The sequence below is a fragment of the Panthera leo genome, chromosome F2 (genome assembly GCF_018350215.1).
Source record: "Panthera leo isolate Ple1 chromosome F2, P.leo_Ple1_pat1.1, whole genome shotgun sequence".
Lineage (NCBI taxonomy): Eukaryota > Metazoa > Chordata > Mammalia > Carnivora > Felidae > Panthera > Panthera leo.
This window is the reverse complement of record NC_056695.1, coordinates 41,521,016-41,540,104: the sequence shown is the minus strand read 5'-3', so window position 1 is coordinate 41,540,104 and position 19,089 is coordinate 41,521,016. Positions and strand designations below refer to the sequence as shown.

Genomic DNA, 19,089 nt, shown 5'->3' with positions numbered 1-19,089 from the left:
CAGCTCTGCCTTCCTAGCTGATGCAGGGCCTGCAGTCAGCCCTATACTCTGGAGAATTGGGATTATTCTCTCAACTATTTCAGCAGACACAGAATTGTACTTGGGACCAATGTATGCCTTTGTAATTTAAGATAAGGGGGGATTTTTTAAGTATCTTTTTTTCCCTCCTCACTTACGTGCTCAAAACCTTTACTTATGTCAGAACTTGTGGTAGCTCATCACCTACACCACAGTAGTAGGTCCAGCAAACTACACAAGCCCACTTTTCTCCTAATTTCTTTTACATGGAACATAAAGCTGAATTTGAATTCTGTACTAGAGCTCCAGCCTTCATGGTTTGGCCCTGCTGCTTTCCAGAAGGCTTTCAGGAAGACTGGTTATGCAAGTAACATTTCCTGTTGACTCTCTTTTAATAATTAATGGCTGATGATGATGGATTGTGACCACAACAGTGCTCAGATGTCATTTATTTGAACACACACTCGTAGTATTACACATTCGTAGTAGCATGCCAAACAGTTGTAGCACTCCCATTTGCACATAAAGAATTCAACCAAGAATCTCATCAAATACAGATTGTAACTACATGTACTGCTAAAAATGATGATTGTTTGAAAGTGAAGAAGGGTCGTGGCGCCCGGGTGGCTCCTTTGCTTGAGCATCCAGCTCTTGATTTTGGCTCAGGTCATGATTTCAGAGTCGTGATATCAAGCCCCGCATCAGGCTCTGTACTGAGAGTGGAGCCTGCTTAAGATTCTGTCTCCTTGCTCTCTGCCCCTCCCCCACTCGTGTGCATACACATGCTTGCGTGTGTGCTCGCCTTCTGTCTCTCTCTCTCTCTCTCAAAATAAATAAATAAATAAATAAATAAAAGAAAGTGAAATGTCAAGAGTCTGAAGTTAGATTCAAGGCTGATGCTGGTGAGAAAGAGTATCATTTAGGAAGATGCTTTTCACTATCCCTGGATGGTCTCATCTACTCATGGTTTCTGTCACTCCCTTTTGTTGACAACTCCCAAATCAGTGCCCCCAGCTGAGACCATGCCCTTGAACTCCAGAGCCCTATATCTAGCAGTCTACTAGACATCTCCAGGTTCATGACTTGCAGATGCCCAAATTCAGCTTGTCCAAGATGCCCAGCCTATGCCTTCTGCAGTATGCCTCTTCCACTAAATGGTCCTGCCATCTCCCCAGTTGGCCAAGCCATAAACCTGGGTCATCCTTGACTTTTCATTTCTGGCTTACATGGTCCTACAGGATCTGTTTCCTTCTTAGCACCCCTAGCGCGCTCTCACACCTGTCCATCTGGATCTTCAGCCATACAGAAGCTGCCACATTCTCACTCATCTGCAGGTTTCCGGTGTTCCTTCTCCCCCTTCCTCCATTCTTGATCTTCTCAACCACTCCAGATCAAAGTAATTTACTGCAGGAATCCTTCCTGACGTCTACCTGTGTAGATCTGAGGAACACTCAGTACTTTTTCCATGGCATTCATCACATTACCTGTCTTCCCCTGTGCTTAGCACTCTGCTTGATGCATGATACGTACTCAGTAAATATTTGTAGAATAATAGTTGACACTGACTGAGAATTTGTGCCAAGTGCCTTGCTAAGTAGGTTGCCTGCATTATCTCATTTCACAAGAGTGGGGTCAGGGAGACCATCTAGGAGGTGGTGATTGGCAAAGTCCAAAGGGACACCAGATTGGTTTCAACTAGGATAAAAGTGGTGGCAAGAAGTGGGCAGATTTGAGGCACATGCTCAGCTAGAGTCAACAGGACTTGGTGAGAATTTGGTTGAGGGGTTGGGTAGGGAGTGGAAGGAGTCAAGGGTAACCGCTGGGTGCTGCTGCTTCTCCTTGCTGAGAAGAGAAAGAAGGACAGTGTAAGTTTGTGGGGAAATAATTAAAAGTTCTCTTTGGTATGTGTTAGGATTGATATGCCTATCAAGTAACCAGGGAGAAATGGATATATAAATCTGGATTTCTGGAATAAGATCAGACAAGCCTGGAGTTCCTCATTTAGAACTCACAGAACTCCATGAGGTAGAACTATTGCCAGCTGAAGTAGTGTAACTTCCTAACTCGCGCAGAGCAAAAGCAGCAGAGACGGCATTTGAACCCAGGCACACTGACTACAACACCTTCCTGCTTGCCACCACGCGGTGAATGGTTTCCAGTTCTAGTTGCTGTCGTCCTCAGTTTTCTATGGCATAAATTTCCCTGTGCCAGCTGTAGAAATTGTTTTGAAGGCCAAATCATGCTGTACCTACTGATTTTAAATGGAATTGGGTCTGCTTGCAGCCCTGTAGAAGAACAGAACAGAAGAGAAAATGAGCCAGGGAAACATGGCAGACATCTGGCCCTGCTGCAGCCTTCCTTTGGCAGCTTCGGGGCAGTTGAATATCATATAGCAAGACCGTTAGTATCTAGTTTTTCTCTTCTTACGGGAAAGGAGTATGTCACCTTGAAATACATAATTCAGATTGATCCCTTATAAAAGCACAGATGTGGAAAAGAGCCTTTCATTTCACATGTAAGATGTTCACAGGTTGCATTGAGAACTCAATTCATAATGGTTTATAGATGAAAGGTACTGCATTTCTTGTGTTTGATGCCTGCTGGAAGGGAACGGCTGTAACTGTAGACTAAGGCATGAGCTTTCTTCTAGAGGGGTGTGCACGTGTGTGTGTGGGCACATGCTTTTAAAACCACACACACATATTATATAAATATATACTGATTTGAAATAACCTTCTTTTCCTGTTTTATTTTAGGGATAATGATTCTTCTTGCTTCCCACCTAAGTTGAATAAGCACCTCGTGCACTTTAATCTCCTGTCGTGCCATCAGGCTGACTGAAGACAGTGTTTTGAAATCTCAGCTATAAAGACATCCCGCCAAAGTCTCAATCTTGCCTTAACGATGTTCCAGAGACTGAATAAAATGTTTGTGGGCGAAGTCAATACTTCTTCCAATCAAGAACCAGAATTTAGTGAGAAAGAAGATGATGAATGGATTCTTGTTGACTTCATAGGTAAGGTATTCTCAGCAGTTAATCATCACAGCAAAAATGGAAACTCTTGCATCTGAGTTTTTGCAGAAGTAAACCAGTAACTTTGAAGGTTTTTAAGCCTTTAAAGTAAATAAGCAAGAATTTGTCTAAAATAATTGCAGGAAACATCCTGTGCCAGATAATCAGTCAGTGAAGTTGATTGACGTCAGATCTTCCAGTTTTGCAACTCTCATACCCTGCTCAGATCAGATGCACTTTAATAGGAAATCCTTGTAACCCACATTGCTCATCATGTTTACTTTAGCAGGATAGAAAAATCGTCTCCTGCAAAGCCACCGTAATACATCTGATGCAGTGATACACCACACATACACACACACTAGGTGCTCAGAAGTTCTTTTATAATCATTGAGTGAATGTAGATGCTTTTGTGTCTGACCTAAATGAAAGGAGAAATGTGAACATCAGCTAACAGTATCATCTCTTCTTTTTCTGTGCTCTCAATCTGCTGTCATTGTGATGCCCATCCTCCCGTGGGACTTCACCAACGTATGTGGACTGTGATGTAGACACTTGCACTGGTTTCTCAGCAGCAGAAGATGAAGAAGAAGACATCAGTGAAGAGTCACCTACTGAGCACCCTTCAGTCTTTTCCTGTTTACCTGCATCTCTTGAGTGCTTGGCTGATACAAGCGATTCCTGCTTCCTCCAATTTGAGTCCTGTCCAATGGAGGAGAGCTGGTTTATCACCCCTCCCCCATGTTTTACTGCAGGTGGATTAACCACTCTCAAGGTGGAAACCAGTCCTATGGAAAACCTTCTCATCGAACATCCCAGCATGTCTGTCTATGCTGTGCATAACTCCTGCCCTGCTGTCAGTGAGGCCAGCTGTGGGGCTGATGAATTTCATAACCCAAGTAGCCCCAGGTACGTTGTAAGTGCAGCTGACCCTTGTACAACGTGGGTTTGAACCGCATGGGTGTACTTATACACAGAGTTGTTTTTCTTTTTTTCTTTTTTCTTTTTTTTTTTTTTTATGAACACAGTACAGTACTGTAAATGTATTTTCTGTTCCTTATGGTTTTCTTAACATTTTCTTTTCTCTGGCTTACTTTATTGTAAGCACACAGCAGGTAATACATATAACATGCAAAATATGTGTTAATTGGCCGTTAATGTTATTGGTAAGCTTCCCAGTCAGCAGTAGGCTATTCGCAGTTAAGTTTTTGGGGAGTCCAAAGTTGTACATAGATTTTGAACTGCACAGGGGCTGGTGCCCCTAACCCCTGAGTTGCTCAGGGGCCAACTGTATTTTATTCTGTCCATGGGCAGTCTGTTCGGCATGCATTTTATTTGTTTCTACTACAACTTGAAGCTAATTTTTTAGAAGATGCAGAGTAATATTAGAGATTTATGAAGGCATGTCTATAGTGCACAAGGTAGTAGATGGTATAAAAAAAAGTGTTCATTTTACATTTTCAAAAAAATTCATTAGAATACAGCCCCAATTATATAATGCAGAACTGTTGCATTTATAGTACTCTGCTGGTTGGGGCGGCTGGGTGGCTCAGTCAGTTAAGTGGCCGGCCGACTTCGGCTCAGGTCATGATCTCACGGTCTGTGAGTTCGAGCCCCGTGTCGGGCTCTGTGCTGACAGCTCAGAGCCTGGAGCCTCCTTCAGATTCTGTGTCTCCTTCTCTCTCTGCCCCCACCCCTCCACTCTCTGTCTCTGTCTCTCAAAAATAAATAAACATTATACACACACACACACACACACACACACACACGCACACACACACCCGTACTCTGCTGGTGACCAGAAAGAAAAGACTAGCATTTCTGCTAAGTGTCTTAGAATATAACTCTGGCACTTTATACACTGAGTTATTTGGTGTATCAAATTCAACAAGAATAGTATATCTTAAAATAAAACTCTTATTTTCTTCCAAGTGGTCTTAACTGGGTTGCATCAAATGTCACTTAACCTCAAAAACCTGGCAGATCTCAAGTATGAGTTTTCTGTCTTACGGAGGAAAGGCTTCATACCCAAACAATACTTTTTTGTTGTGTGGAGTTCAAGGGGTCTGAAAGGCTCTGTTTGAATGGCAGATGGGTTGAGGGCTTGGAAAGGTTCAGGGAGAGAGTACCTTGTCAATAAAGATTGACATGTTCCCAAGCAAACTTACAGAAATACCTTTATCCAGCGAGCATTTTCAAGATTGCTCCCACCTGCTAAAATAAAGTCTATGGCCTTGTTAATCAGCTCGAATTCTGGCTAGTCATGATGCATGGTAGTGAGCTGTGCCTGTGGTATTACGATGTTTTGGTGATGTTGGTACCGACTTAATTCTCTAAATACCTGTTAAGGCTACAGGTGAATTGGAATCTTTGGAGCAGCTCAGAATGTTCCTGTAGTTAGTCCTGTAGTCCAAAGGGCCTCTTTTTAGATTGTCCAGGCTCTACCTTGACTAACTGGATCATTGTATATATTTTCTACTATTTCCTGTTTGCCAGATAATAAACAAAACCCGGGCAGCTCATTAATTTAACTTTACCAGAGTTTGCTGCACTCATAAGTCTTAATATTGTAGATAATCTCGTCATCTTCTATGAGGATAAACATATCCTTTACCAAATTGAAAAATAATTTGCTTATATAGTTACCCAGGCTTTGTACTGGGTAAGATCTTTGATGGGAAATGTTACTTTAACTGGCACTTTGTTCAATGCTGTAAGTTTATCAAGAGATCAGTGTCTCAGGCATTTCAACAAAAATTTAAAATGAGATTTTTTAGACATGGTATTGATTAAATTGCCATATAGTCTATTCAAATTAATTTCTTCACTTCTTAGAAATCCTTCCCACCTGGTTCTGATCTCACCTCTGTGGAATTGGACTCAAGAGTTTCCCATGATTAATAGTCACTATAAACTTACTGGGATTTGTGTACTTACTTCTCAGTGTTTAAAGCATGTGTGTATGTATATACAGCACTTTATAAATAACATTATTACAGAAGCAGTACATATGCATTGCAGGAAGTTAGAAAATGCAAATATGTAAAAATTAAAAAATTTAAAAAGACACTTGTACTACCTAGAGATGGATGCTGTTAACACCCTAGAGTGTATCCTTCCAGGTGGTTTTTTCTCTATATGCCCACAAGTTTGTACACGCGTGCACACACACACACACACACACACATTTTTAACCTAAAGGGATCAAGTTGTATATACTTGTATATAGTTGTGTAATCTGCTTCTTTAGGCAATGGTCTCCACCTTTTTTTTCCCAGTAAAATTTCATTTCATCTACTACCCAAACTATACTCTGTTTTCTGCACCAGAGCCCAGAATATTTCACCTAGTTTTGCCCAGACAAGCATCCAGTCCAAGACCATGTGCTGCGTCTGGTTATGTGTTTGAGGTTTTGATGCAGTCATTATGCTCATTGTCTGTATCTTGTTTGTTTTTATATCTTGTTATATGTTTTGGTATAACATGTAAGAAAGTTAAACAAATATGTGCTTTTCCATATATATAGGATCAAAAGAATACCCTTAACTTCATATGAATTCTTTCTGAACATAGGAAAGTACTGCAAACTATCTTAGTTTTATAAAAACTAAATGTTTTTAACATCTTTATTTCTGGATTTCAAATTCTTATTTACAAAAGCCCACTAAATCAAGATAGATCAGGTGTTACCAACATTAGGATGGCTATGTAGTAAATATCTGTATTTTCTGAGCAGGAAACAAATCATGTCTTTCAGAAGTTAGATTGCTTCCATCCTGTCTATCCTTGGGAATATTACCATAAAGCATTACATAAAGCATGTAAGAATAAGGTGCTTCATAATTACTGTAGATGGGCTTCAGAGTGTGTGTTTTATTGCATTTTGACCTTTATAAGTATTGTTTATGAAGGTTTATGTGCTATCATAATCTCAAGTAATACATGTGCCTTTAATGACCCATAGTAAGCCAGTTTTAATATAGAAAATGCACCATGTCCTAACAGTAAAATTAAGTAGCATTTTAAATCTTACTAGTGATTTAATAGTTCACCATTTAACATTTGTAGGGCCAGGAAAAGCTGCTTATAAGACTCACTGGCACAGAGTAAGTATATTCCCTTTGAGACTGTGTGATATGTGTTATCAGTCTGAACAGGAAGGTTAAGAACTCAAAATGCCCACCTTTTAAAAACTGCTCTCTTTGTATTAACTTCTTTCTATTAGTTTCTTAATGTGATTCCCTTTAATTCTACTATTTTTTTAAAAATCTTTAAAAAATAATAGCATTTTCCTCTAGTGATTATAGCCACAATTTATAACTGCCCATGTTGTGTAAAATAACCCTAAAACTCTTAAAACTCTTCATGTTATGTGTTAATTTAGTTTACATCTATCCTATTAAATTAGCTTTTAATATATAAGACAGATAATAACCACATGGTTTGTAGCCGGATTTTAAGATATGTTCTCCTCAGGTCTTTGTAACATTTCTATGCAAATGCCATTCCAAACTGTGCCCTGTTGTGATATAAATTTTATAGTAAGCAGGTAGCTTTTTATCTATAAAAATGTTAAATGAGTAGAATTTTCTATGCATGTTTCTATTACATAGAGACCTGCAGCTTATTTCCTGGAACCGTTACTTAGAGACAGAAAACGTGTGAAGGTGCAGTTAGCATAGTTCACCAGTGTCAACCTGCTTCATAACAGTCTTTGGAGTAAGACCTGTATTAGAATCTTGGTTGTATGAGGTAGTAGTTGTGACTTTATCGTTGTTGAGCCTCAGCTTCCTGATCAGTAAAATTTGAGAATTAATATGTTTTCCTTTTAAGATTATGTCGAGAATTAAATACATTATATTTGCAAATACAGATATGCAGTAAATGTTAGTTCTCCTCACAGAAAAACTTATCTAATGCTGCATAATTGAAATTCATTCAAAATGTAAAGCACTTTTTAAAAGACAGTCTACTTAATCCCCCCCAACCCCCGCTGTGGATTATATGGCATATTTCTGTGAAAAGGTGGTTTCTCCTTTCTAACATTATCAGTCATTGTGGTTACAAAATATAAACTTGTCTGTCAGCCATCAGACAGTAAGATCTCTTTCAACCACAAATCAGTGTGGCAAATTGAATCACTAAGTAACTTCTTCAAGTTCATGAATAACGTACTCTGTTACTGAATGCATCCTCGTGTTTTTCTGTTTCAGAGTGGAAGCTCAGGATGAGATGGGGCAGCACATTCACTGCTATGTTGCAGCTCTTGCTGCTCATACAGCTTTTCTGGAACAACCCAAGAGCTTTCGCCCTTCCCAGTGGATAAAAGAACATAGTGAAAGACAGTCTTTAAACAGAAATAGCCTTCGTCGCCAAAATCTTACCAGGGACTGCCACTCTAGGCAAGTCAAGCACAGTGGCTGGGCCGTCCATCAGCCCTGCCCACGTCAGTACAATTACTAAGAATTTCAAGGTTGATTGGTTTCTCTTGGTTTGTGCATATGTGTGTGGATGTATGTGTACGGACAATGAAGATGCTGTTTCAGCCAACTGATGACCAATCACATAGTTTTATCAATGTGTTTAGACACTATCTTGAAAACCAGATTTACATGCTGTGTATCACATAATGCCTTGCTTTTAACATTTACTTTTTTGTAAATTTTTTCAGAATATTTTTGGAAACATATCAATACAGTTACAGTGTTTGGTGTTTTGGGATGTCTTTAAATCTGTTAAGGTGTATATGAGTTAGCATTCTAAAGACATTTCTTCCCAAGTATGAGGATAGGCATCTTTCAATTTCATTTTATTTTGTATTAATCAATATTTCGAGTAAGCAAAAATTTATTCTCAGGGTCAGCCATACACTTTATTGACCAGTACTTGATAATCTTTTGTGTATATAGCGAATACATTTTTACACACTAACATGAGCATTAACAGGTGATAGTTGCCATGGATATAATGGAATTATGGCTGAACTTTCTCTTGAAAGAAAACTTGATATATTTCTGTGTGTACAGGTTTGTTTTGTTTTTTTTTTTTTTTTCCAGATTAGCCATACAGTTCATTTTGGAATTCAGGTACATTAAGTGTTAGTGAACAGTGCTTTCAGTAATTCCGATGTGACTGTGTGACGTGGTACAGAGACATTACAAGGATCGTGGGACAGAAGCGCTGTCTCACATGCAGAGGGGATCCGTCAGATCTGTGAAATTGTGTTTGGGAAAATGTATGTCTCCACCTACCCCATTAGTCCACCATTTGACTTGTGTGGATTCTTTCCTGCCGGCTCTGCCCACTTGGCACTTCACATCAGCTGTAAATTCAGAAGTACCTGTCCAGGCACTTTAGTGACTTCTTATTTATAACTGTCCAAGGAAAAAGAGGTAGGCTTTGTATTTCTGATACGGTGACGGATCATCTGCTGTGGAGCCTGCCCTGCTGGGTGGCAAGCGAGGCTGAGAAGGAATTCCTGGTGACAACTTTTCCTAGCATCTAGATGAAGAGTGACGGGTTGGCTTCCTTGAGTTCTCTTTTTTTTTTTTTCCCTAACTCGGGCTTCAGGCAGAATCTTTAACCACTTTGGCCTCTGTTTCCTCCACCTATGGGGGAGTAGTAGTATTTACCTCCCTCACGGTCGTTGTGCGCACTGTGTACTGATGGAAGTGGGCTGTCCAGGACTGAACCTTGTGTGAAATCCCAGGGGCCTCTCTACTGAACCTGATGGTGGGGGTGGGGCCACAACTGTTCTTCAGAGTGTTGGTGCTAATGAGGCCAGGGTTCAGGGCTCGAGTCACATGGAGGCCAGTTATTTATCATTTAGAGAAAATCTATCTTACCTCTAGCCGGTCACTTTATTTTTTTAGCGATTGTGATGGGTTTTGCTGAGCCATCCACATTCACCAATTTCCTCTCAAACTAAACTAAACATAGACAATCCAAAGCACATTCTACTGACAAACAGTAGTATCACCTTTGTGGTCAAAGAGCTTATTTTTCCAATGCCTCTGCAACCCTAATTAAGTAAATACATGTCTATACAAGGTTTTCAAGGGAAAAAGCAGCATATAGTTATGTGAAGTATTATATTTTCTAATAACCCTGTAGCAGCTGGATGCAGGGAACTATGGGAGACTTTTTCAAGTGAAGAGCTGAGCTCTTTTCTGACCAGGGCTGGGAAGTTTGGAGGCGGAAGACGTCACACAGCATCGTCAGATGGTGGCGGTAGGTGGTTCTTCCACTGGCTGTGACGAAGTGCCAGGAATGTCTCTTTAGAACAAGAGTTTAGACTGCCTGCTTTCCTTATTCCCTTTCCATTTGAACCACCCCTTTATTTATTTGTTTTCTAACTAGGGGCCAAGTCTGTAAAGTTTTGTCAAACTGAGCTAGAAGTTATTTTGTTACTATTTGTGTTTACGAGAGTTGAGAGGTGAGGTAGAGTTTTCATGAAGGTGTGTATGTTTTACATCGTGTCTGTCTCTAGGGCCATATGTTGGTAACTTGAAAATATACCAGCTAAATGTTTTCTGGATGTAAGCCTCTGACTATATGGGGGTCTCTTTTTTCATATATTACATGCAAGTTGTTAGTACCTCACAAGCTACAGAAGTTCAGCCATGAGAATTTGTTTGGCAGCATGAACAGATTTGTGTATAACATAGCTAGGATTTTTTTTTTTTTTTTACTATTATTTTTCAAATTTCCTGATACCTGAAATACATCTACATCTCTGTCAGTTATTGACTTTTTTTCTGGCCTTCTCTGGACCTAGTTTTTTATGGTTTATACCTGGAAAACAAATACTTTCAGGCTTGGGATTTTTTTTAGGGTTATCATGCCATCTGTCATATCATACTGTGGTTTTTGTATCAGTATCTAAGTTTTCTGTCTTAAATTGGCACATGTTAGAATGGAAGAAAGTGGTTACGTAATTCATTTGAAGTTCTTGGTCATTAGGGGTTTGTTTGGCATCTACTACGTGTGGTACCAGGATGATGTTGACCTGTTAAGTATTCCTTGAAACATGGCCAAAATGCAATTTATTATAAGTTAATTATTATTTTTGCTCTTGTAAATATTAGTGGTTTACATAAATGTGCTTCAGTGCATATTTCTTAAAAATTCAAGCAGTGAGAAATAAGACCCCTCCGAATTTAGTGCTCTACTTCTAAACTGATAATATATAGAACGTTACTTGGAAAAAGTCTGGAATGTGTGGTGCACAAGCAGTGCTTCATGGATGAGTCCCTTAGTTTTTATAACGCACCGTGTTTCTCAAAGTTTGTGTTTTCATTAATAAAACATTTTATAATGTGTATTCTATGTTTGTTACTTTTTCTTTCTCCGCTAATTATGTATTGCACTGTGAGCTGAAGATTAACCCTGCATTATTTATCTTCTGTGGCAATGCATTTATATGGCCGGGCAGGTGGGGGATTTTTTTTACAGAAAGGTTCACAGTGATTGGATGTTTGACTTTCTACTCCAGCGAGCTGTTTCTACATTAATTTCCTGTACATTTTCCCAGTTCCCATGCAGGCTGTTCCTGTTTACATACCTTCTCTGTTTTATCAGTGCTTTGATTCTAGTGAGAACACAGTTTACTGAAAACTTGAGAGGGCGCTCAGCATCGCCTGTTGTTTTTCCTTCTCAAATCTGTGTAGTACAGTGGTTTGTTATCTTTACATCTTCATTGAATGTAAGTGTTTTCGCTATCCTCTTCTTCAAGGAAATATATTGTCTTTCTATATCTTGAGAAAAAAAGAACAAAAAAGAGTGTCTTTCTTATCCTGTTTTTCTTTGAATTGTAAACAAACAAACAAAAAAATGAAGGACTCCAACTAGAAGATAAACATTGAAGTTTAAATAGGTTAGTGGAGAAAGTTTAAGAGTTTCCAAGTGTCTTTGTTTTTAGAATCAGTTAAGAGACTGCTCCTTGTACTGGAGACACTAGCATGTTTGTAATGTTACCTTAAAACTATCTTCATTTTATAAGGCCCATTCATGCTGGCTAAATTCTTTTAAAAGTTGGGCTGTTCTCATGGATGGCTTCACTGTCAGCCATGTTGATGCATTATCAATGGCATCCTTATCTACTTATTTTAATGCTGAAAATTTTATATGAAATGCTTTATTTAGGAAACCTACCTAATTCAGTGGTGTCAGCCTTGCCACGTACCAATTTCACTTGAAATACGACACCAGTTACAGTGGTTTGGGGTGGAGAAAGAGGGACCGGAAAGCATACAGATAAGGATATTTCTTTCTCTTTGCAACAGTATCCTTTATGGGGGAGGAGAGGTTACTATTCAAAGGAAGGCAGCTTCAGTGGATGTTTTATATATCGTTTAGAATTTTCCTTACAACATATTTTTTTAATTGTATAATTGTTAAATGCCCCATTTTGCTCTGTATTTGCCTGAAGTTTTAGTATTTGTTTTCTAGATGGACTTCTAAAAACCAAATCAGTACTTGGGGAGCTAGATGTGTGTGTATCTAAGCTTGATGTGTATGAGTGGTTTTTGCTTGCTTTTTGGTTGCATTTTCCTCCAGAAGTTTGGAATTTTAATCAATAATTGTGTGTTGTTATTACTTTTTTGAGTGGCTTGGTTTTTTTGTCTCAAGTAAAATTGTGAACACATTTGCTTTTCAAAGACAGGGCATCAGTTATAGAGACTGAAGAGTATTGTAGATTGTACTATGTGCCTTCTTGATGTATTCCTAAACACAGATTTTTTTCAACTTGAAAACTCAAAAGGGACATTTGGTTAGATTATATACTGTACATCATCTATGCATAAATGGCAGCTTGTTTTCTTGAGCCACTGTCTAAATTTGTTTTTATAGAATTTTTTATACTGATTGGTTCATAGATGGTCAGTTTTATACACAGACTAAACAATACAGCACTTTGCCAAAAATAAGTGTAGCATTGCTTAAACATTGTGTATTAACACCAGTTCTTTGTAATTGAGTTCAGTGGTGCGTTTTGCACTACTTGGAGTTGTGGTTTTTAATCTGTCAGTAAATAAAATGTTCTTTAACTTCACATTCGTCTGATTCTCTTATTTTATCTTTATGGTCATCAGCCTTAAAACTAGATACAACTGAATGAAATTACTTGCTGTTTAGTTTTACTTGCCCAGAATATATGTTTACTATTCACTTTAAATACTGTTTTTGAAACTTGTATAAAATTAGTATGTTAAAATTTTTCACCTGAAATGCATGAACATTTAAGTGAACATGAATTTGAGAATGACTTCCAGCCAGTACCTTTCCTTCCGACCAATCTGTGTTTAAAAAAAAAAAAAAACAGATTAAAAAAAATTTTTTTTTAATGTTCATTTATTTTGAGAGAGAGAGACAGAGCGTGAGCAGGGGAGGGGCAGAGAGCGAGCGAGACACAGAATCCAAAGCAGGCTCCAGGCTCCAAACTGTCAGCATAGAGCCCCACACAGGGCTCAAACCCACAAACCGTGAGATCATGACCTGAGCTGGAGTCAGATGTTCAACTGACTGAGCCACCCAGGTGTCCCCAAATAGAGAATTTAATACAGAATTTAATACACTAGTTCTTAGCCTTTGTAAAGCTAGGTTGGCGAATTCTCAATGGCTCTTTCCCAGTTAAATACAGACACAAGCTTATGCAAACATTTTAGGGCAATATGAACGTTCCTGGTGTCCATTAATACCCTTATTGTGGAGCTCTAGTTTAAGTAGGCCAGTAAACATTCAGACAACCCAAAGAATATCTCCCATGTTAATGAATCCTTGGGGAAGCTCTTCATTCTAGAACTAGCCTGTGTCAAGACAGATTTTTATCGTTTCTGAGACTCTGAGCTGAGAGGTAAAGATTGCGACTGGGAATGAAGAGGGGTCACCCCAAAGGTGGAAAGAGCATCTTGAAATGAAAGACCCAACCCTGGAACAGCAGGTGAGTAGTCATTGCTGAGAAGTGTTTGCCAGGCCTACTTAACAAGGTAAAGGAGCGACTGAGGTATCTAGCAGCTCCATCACATCTCAAAGGCAGTGACTACATGTGGCTTAAGATTATCTAGCTCCTGGGGTGCCTGGGTGGTTCAGTCGTTTAAGCATCTGACTCTTGATTTTGGCTCAGGTCATGATCATGAGATGGAGCCCCAAGTCGGGCTCTATGCTGACGGCGCAGAGCCTGCCTGGGATTTTCTCTCTCCTTCTCTGCCTCTCCCCCTCCCTCTCTCTCTCTCGCAAAATAAACATTAAAAAATAAAAAAGATTATCTAGTTCCTTTGTACTTACCAGAAGGTTATTCATTTCAGCATTGTCTGTGAATGCAGCATCTCGAAAACCACCTATATCCTTATACAGGGGAGAATGATTGAAAATATTATGGCACACCAAAAATCATCAACACCTAGGAATAAACCTAACCAAAGAGGTAAAAGGTCTGTACACTGAAAACTATAGAAATCTTATGAAAGAAATTGAAGAAGACACAAAGAAATGGAAAAATATTCCATGTTCATGGATTGGAAGAAAAAATATTGTTACAATGTCAATACTATCCAAACCAATCTACACATTCAATGCAATCCCTATCAAAAAAAAAAAAAAAACCCTAGCATTCTTCACGGAGCTAGAACAAACAATCCTAAAAATTGTGTGGAAACACAAAGGACCCCAAATAGCCAAAGTAATGCTGAAAAAGAAAACCAAAGCTGGAAGCATCACAATCCTGGACTTTAATCTGTATTATAAAGCTGTAATCAGAACATTGTGATACTGGCACCAAAATAGGCACAAAGATCAATGGAATAGAATAGAGAACCCAGAAATGGACCCACAAATATATGGCCAACTCTCTTCAACAAAGCAAGAAAGAATATCCAATGGAAAAAGGTCTCTTTAGCAAGGTTCTGAGAGAACTGGACAGCAGCGTGCAGAAGAATGAAACTGGACCGCTTTCTTACATCATACACAAAAATAAATTCAAAATGGAAGAAAAGACCTAAATGTGAGGCAGGAAACCATCAAAATCCTAGAGGAGAAAACAGGCAGCAACCTCTTACCTGACATGTCTCCAGAGGCAAAGGAAATGAAAGCAAAAATGAGCTATTGGGACCTCATCAAGACAAAAAGAGCAGAAAAGGAAACAATCAACAAAACTAAAAGGCAACCGACAGAATGGGAGAAGATATTCATAAATGACCTATCAGATAAAGGGTTAGTATCCAAAATCTATAAAGAACTTACCAAGCTCAACACCCCAAAACAAATAATCTAGTGGAGAAATGGGCAAAAGACATGAATAGACACTTTTCCCAAGAAGACATCCAGATGGCAAACAGACAATAAAAAGATGCTCAACATCACTCATCAGGGAAATACAAATCAAAACGACAATGAGCTACCACCTCACAACAGTCAGAATGGCTAAAATTAACTCAGGAAACAACAGATGTTGGAGAGGATGTGGAGAAAGGGGAACCCTTTTGCACTATTGGTGGGAATGCAAACTGGTGCAGCCACTCTGGAAAACAGTATGAAGGTTCCTCAAAAAATTAAAAATAGAACTACCCTATGACTCAGCAATTGCGCTACGAGGAATTTATCCAAAGGATACAAAAATGCTGATTCGAAGGGGCACATGTACCTCAATGTTTATAGCAGCACTATCAACAATAGCCAAATTATGGAAAGAGCCCAAATGTCCATCAACTGATGAATGGATTAAGAAGATGTGACACATATATGCAATGGAATACTACCTGGCAATGAAAAAGAATGAAATCTTGCCATTTGCAACACGTGGATGGAATTGGGTATTATGCTAAGCAAAATAAGTCAGAGAAAGACAGTTATCCTATGATTCCATTTGTATGTGGAATTTGAGAAACTCAACAGATAAATATAGGGGAAGGAATGGAAAAATAAGACAAAAACAGAGACGGGGCAAACCATAAGAGACTCTTAAATACAGGGAACAGACTGAGGGGTTGGTGGAGGGGAGGTGTGTGGAGGGATGGGTTAAATGAATGATGGGCATTAAGGAGTGCACTTTTCAGGATGAGCACTGGGTATCGTATGTAAGAGATGAATCACTGGGTTCTACTCCTGAAGTCAAGACTACACTGTATATTAACTAACTTGTACATAGATAGATAAATAAATAAATAAATAAATAAATATCAAGTGCTAAAAATAGAAGGAAAAATTATGACACATCCACACAATGGAGGTCTATGCATATCAATCCAAAAAAAATGAGGATAACCTCTATGAACTGATTTGGATTGATTTCTGAGACTTTTAAATGAAAAAAAAAAAAAAGCAAAGTGCAAAAGAATATAGTAAGTTACCCTTCATGTAAGAAAGAATGTTAGAAAACACACACATATCTATTTGTGCGGAATATTGGAAGAATAAGCCAGAAGCTAAAGAGACTGGTCACCTACAGAGGATGGGTAAAAAAAGAGTTGGACACAAGGGAGGAGGTGGATCAGGTCTCTGGGGATGAGGGAGTGCCTCATTTCTCTGAGCATCCCCGTTTGTACAACTTCAGCTTTTAGAACCATAGAAATGCAAAAAAAAAAAAAAAAAAAAAAAAAACAAAACACCATAGAAATGCTTCCAATACCTCCCAATAAAAAATGAAAATCAACCAGGGTGTTTGGAGGAGAGGAAGAACCCCAAAGGTGAAGCAAGGGCAATTGAACCTATTAGAAATGAGTACATAACCACACTGAAAGGAAAGGGGTGGGGGAGAACTAAGCAACAGGAAGTCAGTATTTTGACCAGGTATGCAAAGCTGGGACAAAACTGCACAAATAACCTGCTCTAATTAGTAGATCTATTTCTCACAGACATAGCAGTGAGACATAGCAATTATGTCATTATTTTATGTGTATACCAGGACTGAACAGTGAATGTGTGATAGAAAATGAGAGCCGGGTTTCTCACAGTCTGTGGTATACACCCACCTAAGACGACCTGTGTAAGTTACAGCTTCTACAACCAATCCCTTCCCTTTCAGTGAGGGCTGAACCTGTTGCTTCCCACCAATAGAATATGACAAAGGGGATGTTGCTCCTAGATTAGGTTACATTCTATGGCAAAGGTAGGGATTTTGCAGATGTAATCACAGCCTTAATCAGTGGACTTCAAGATCAAAAAAGAGATTCTCCTCGATGGGACTGACCAATCAGGCAAACTCTTTGAAAGAGACTCTAGGGGTCACGGACTTGAAGCAGTTTGCTGCTGGTTTTGAAAGAGACAGCTGCTATGAATTCTACAGCCACAAAGAAAGCCAACTGCCAGTGACCCAGAGAACATGGGGGCAGATCCTTCGTCAGTCAACCCAGTACCACTACTCCTCCATGTAGCTGTTTCTCCCACTTTACTTGCTTCAAGTTACTAGAAATATTCAGGCTCCCACCCACTTTCTCTGTGGCCACCATCCCCCCATTCAGCCTACACCTCTTTCTGCACCATTTGGCCATTCCCACAACTACATGCTCAACTGAATCTCTTATCTTTCCAACATGACTTCATGTCATGACTTCATGACATGACTTCATGTCAAGACTTCATGACATGACTTCATGTCAACCTCAGTCTAGGACTTTGTTCCTATGATCGAGCTGCTCAAGAGCTACTGTACAAAATCACACAATTGTGGGGAGCAGGACCATGGGATACTTAGGGTATACAAGCTCAAGTGCCATTCTTTGGCCATTCTGCATGCCTCTGATCAACTCTATGCACTTCCCTTTCTCTACTCTCTTCGAGCCCCCAAGTCCAATGCTATCAAACTTTAATGTGCAAACGAACCATCTGGGCAATCTTAGTAAGGATGCAGGTTCAGATCCAGTAGGTCTAGGGTGGGGCCAGAGATGCTGCATTTCTTTTTTTTTTTTTTAATGCTTATTTATTTTTGAGAGAGAGACAAAGCCTGAACGAGAGAGAGCCAGAGAGAGAGACACACAGAATCAGAAGCAGGCTTCAAACTCTGAGCTGTTAGCACAGAGTCAGACGTGGGGCTGGAACTCATGAACAATGAGATCTTGACCAGAGCCAAAGTCAGACACCTAACCGACTGAGCCACCCAAGCGCCCAGAGATGCTGCATTTCTAATAAGATCCCAAGTGATGTCCATGCTGTGAGTTCATGGGCCACATTTTGAGTAGCAAAGCTCTAACCAAACAGTTCTGAAATTTGAGTGAACATCAGAATTACAGGAGGGCTCTTCAGGCACTCTGGAAAACAGTATAAAGCCTCCTCAAAAAATTAAAAATAGGGGCGCCTGGGTGGCTCAGTCAGTTGAGCGTCCGACTTCGGCTCAGGTCATGATCTCACGGTCTGTGAGTTCGAGCCCCGAGTCGGGCTCTGTGCTGACAGTTCGGAGCCTGGAGCCTGCTTCGGATTCTGTGTCTCCCTCTCTCTCTGCCCCTCGCCCATTCATGCTCTGTCTCTCTCTGTCTCAAAAATAAATAAACATTAAAAAAATATTAAAAATAGAACTACCCTATGATCCAGCAATTGCACTACTAGGTATTTACCCAAAGGATACAAAAATACGAATTTGAAGGGATACATGCACCTCTGTGTTTATAGTAGCATTATCTACAATAGCCAAATTATGGAAACAGCCCCAGTGTCCATGGACTGATGAATGGATAAAGAAGACGTGGTATATATATACAATGGAATATTACTCAGCCATAAAAAGGAATGAAATCTTGCCATTTGCAACAATGTGGTGGAGCTAGAGAGTCTAATGATAGGCAAAATAAGTCAGTCAAGAGAAAGACAAATACCATATTATTTCACTCACGTGTGAAATTTAAGAAACAAAAGAAACGAACATGGTGGGGGTAAAGAGTGGAAAACCGAAGAAGACTTAACTATAGAAAACAAAGTGATGGTTACCCGAGGGGAGGTAGGGGCAGGGGATGAGCTAAATAAGTGGTGGGTGGGGATTAAGGAGTGTGCTTGCTGTGATGAGCACCAGGTGTTATATATAAGGGGTGAATCACTAAATTCTACACCTGACAGGCACCTAGCTGGCTCAG

At 39.5% G+C, this 19,089-nt stretch overlaps 1 protein-coding gene across 15 annotated transcripts in view; it reads left to right on the top strand.

Annotated features, from left to right (window-relative positions):
- The window catches only part of TP53INP1 (tumor protein p53 inducible nuclear protein 1), a 155,002-nt gene extending 141,917 nt beyond the window's left edge, over positions 1 to 13,085 (top strand). For 14 of the 15 annotated variants that reach the window (XM_042923422.1, XM_042923415.1, XM_042923418.1 and 11 more), the window contains 3 exons: positions 2,775 to 3,034; positions 3,583 to 3,940; positions 8,245 to 13,085. In XM_042923422.1, the coding sequence (XP_042779356.1) occupies positions 2,923 to 3,034; positions 3,583 to 3,940; positions 8,245 to 8,494 (720 nt within the window). In that variant the 5' untranslated portion in view covers positions 2,775 to 2,922 and the 3' untranslated portion in view covers positions 8,495 to 13,085. Of the gene's footprint in view, positions 1 to 2,774; positions 3,035 to 3,582; positions 3,941 to 7,099; positions 7,138 to 8,244 lie in introns of all 15 variants that reach the window. The other variant, XM_042923423.1, reaches the window with a different exon arrangement.
- The last annotated feature ends 6,004 nt before the right edge of the window (positions 13,086 to 19,089 follow it).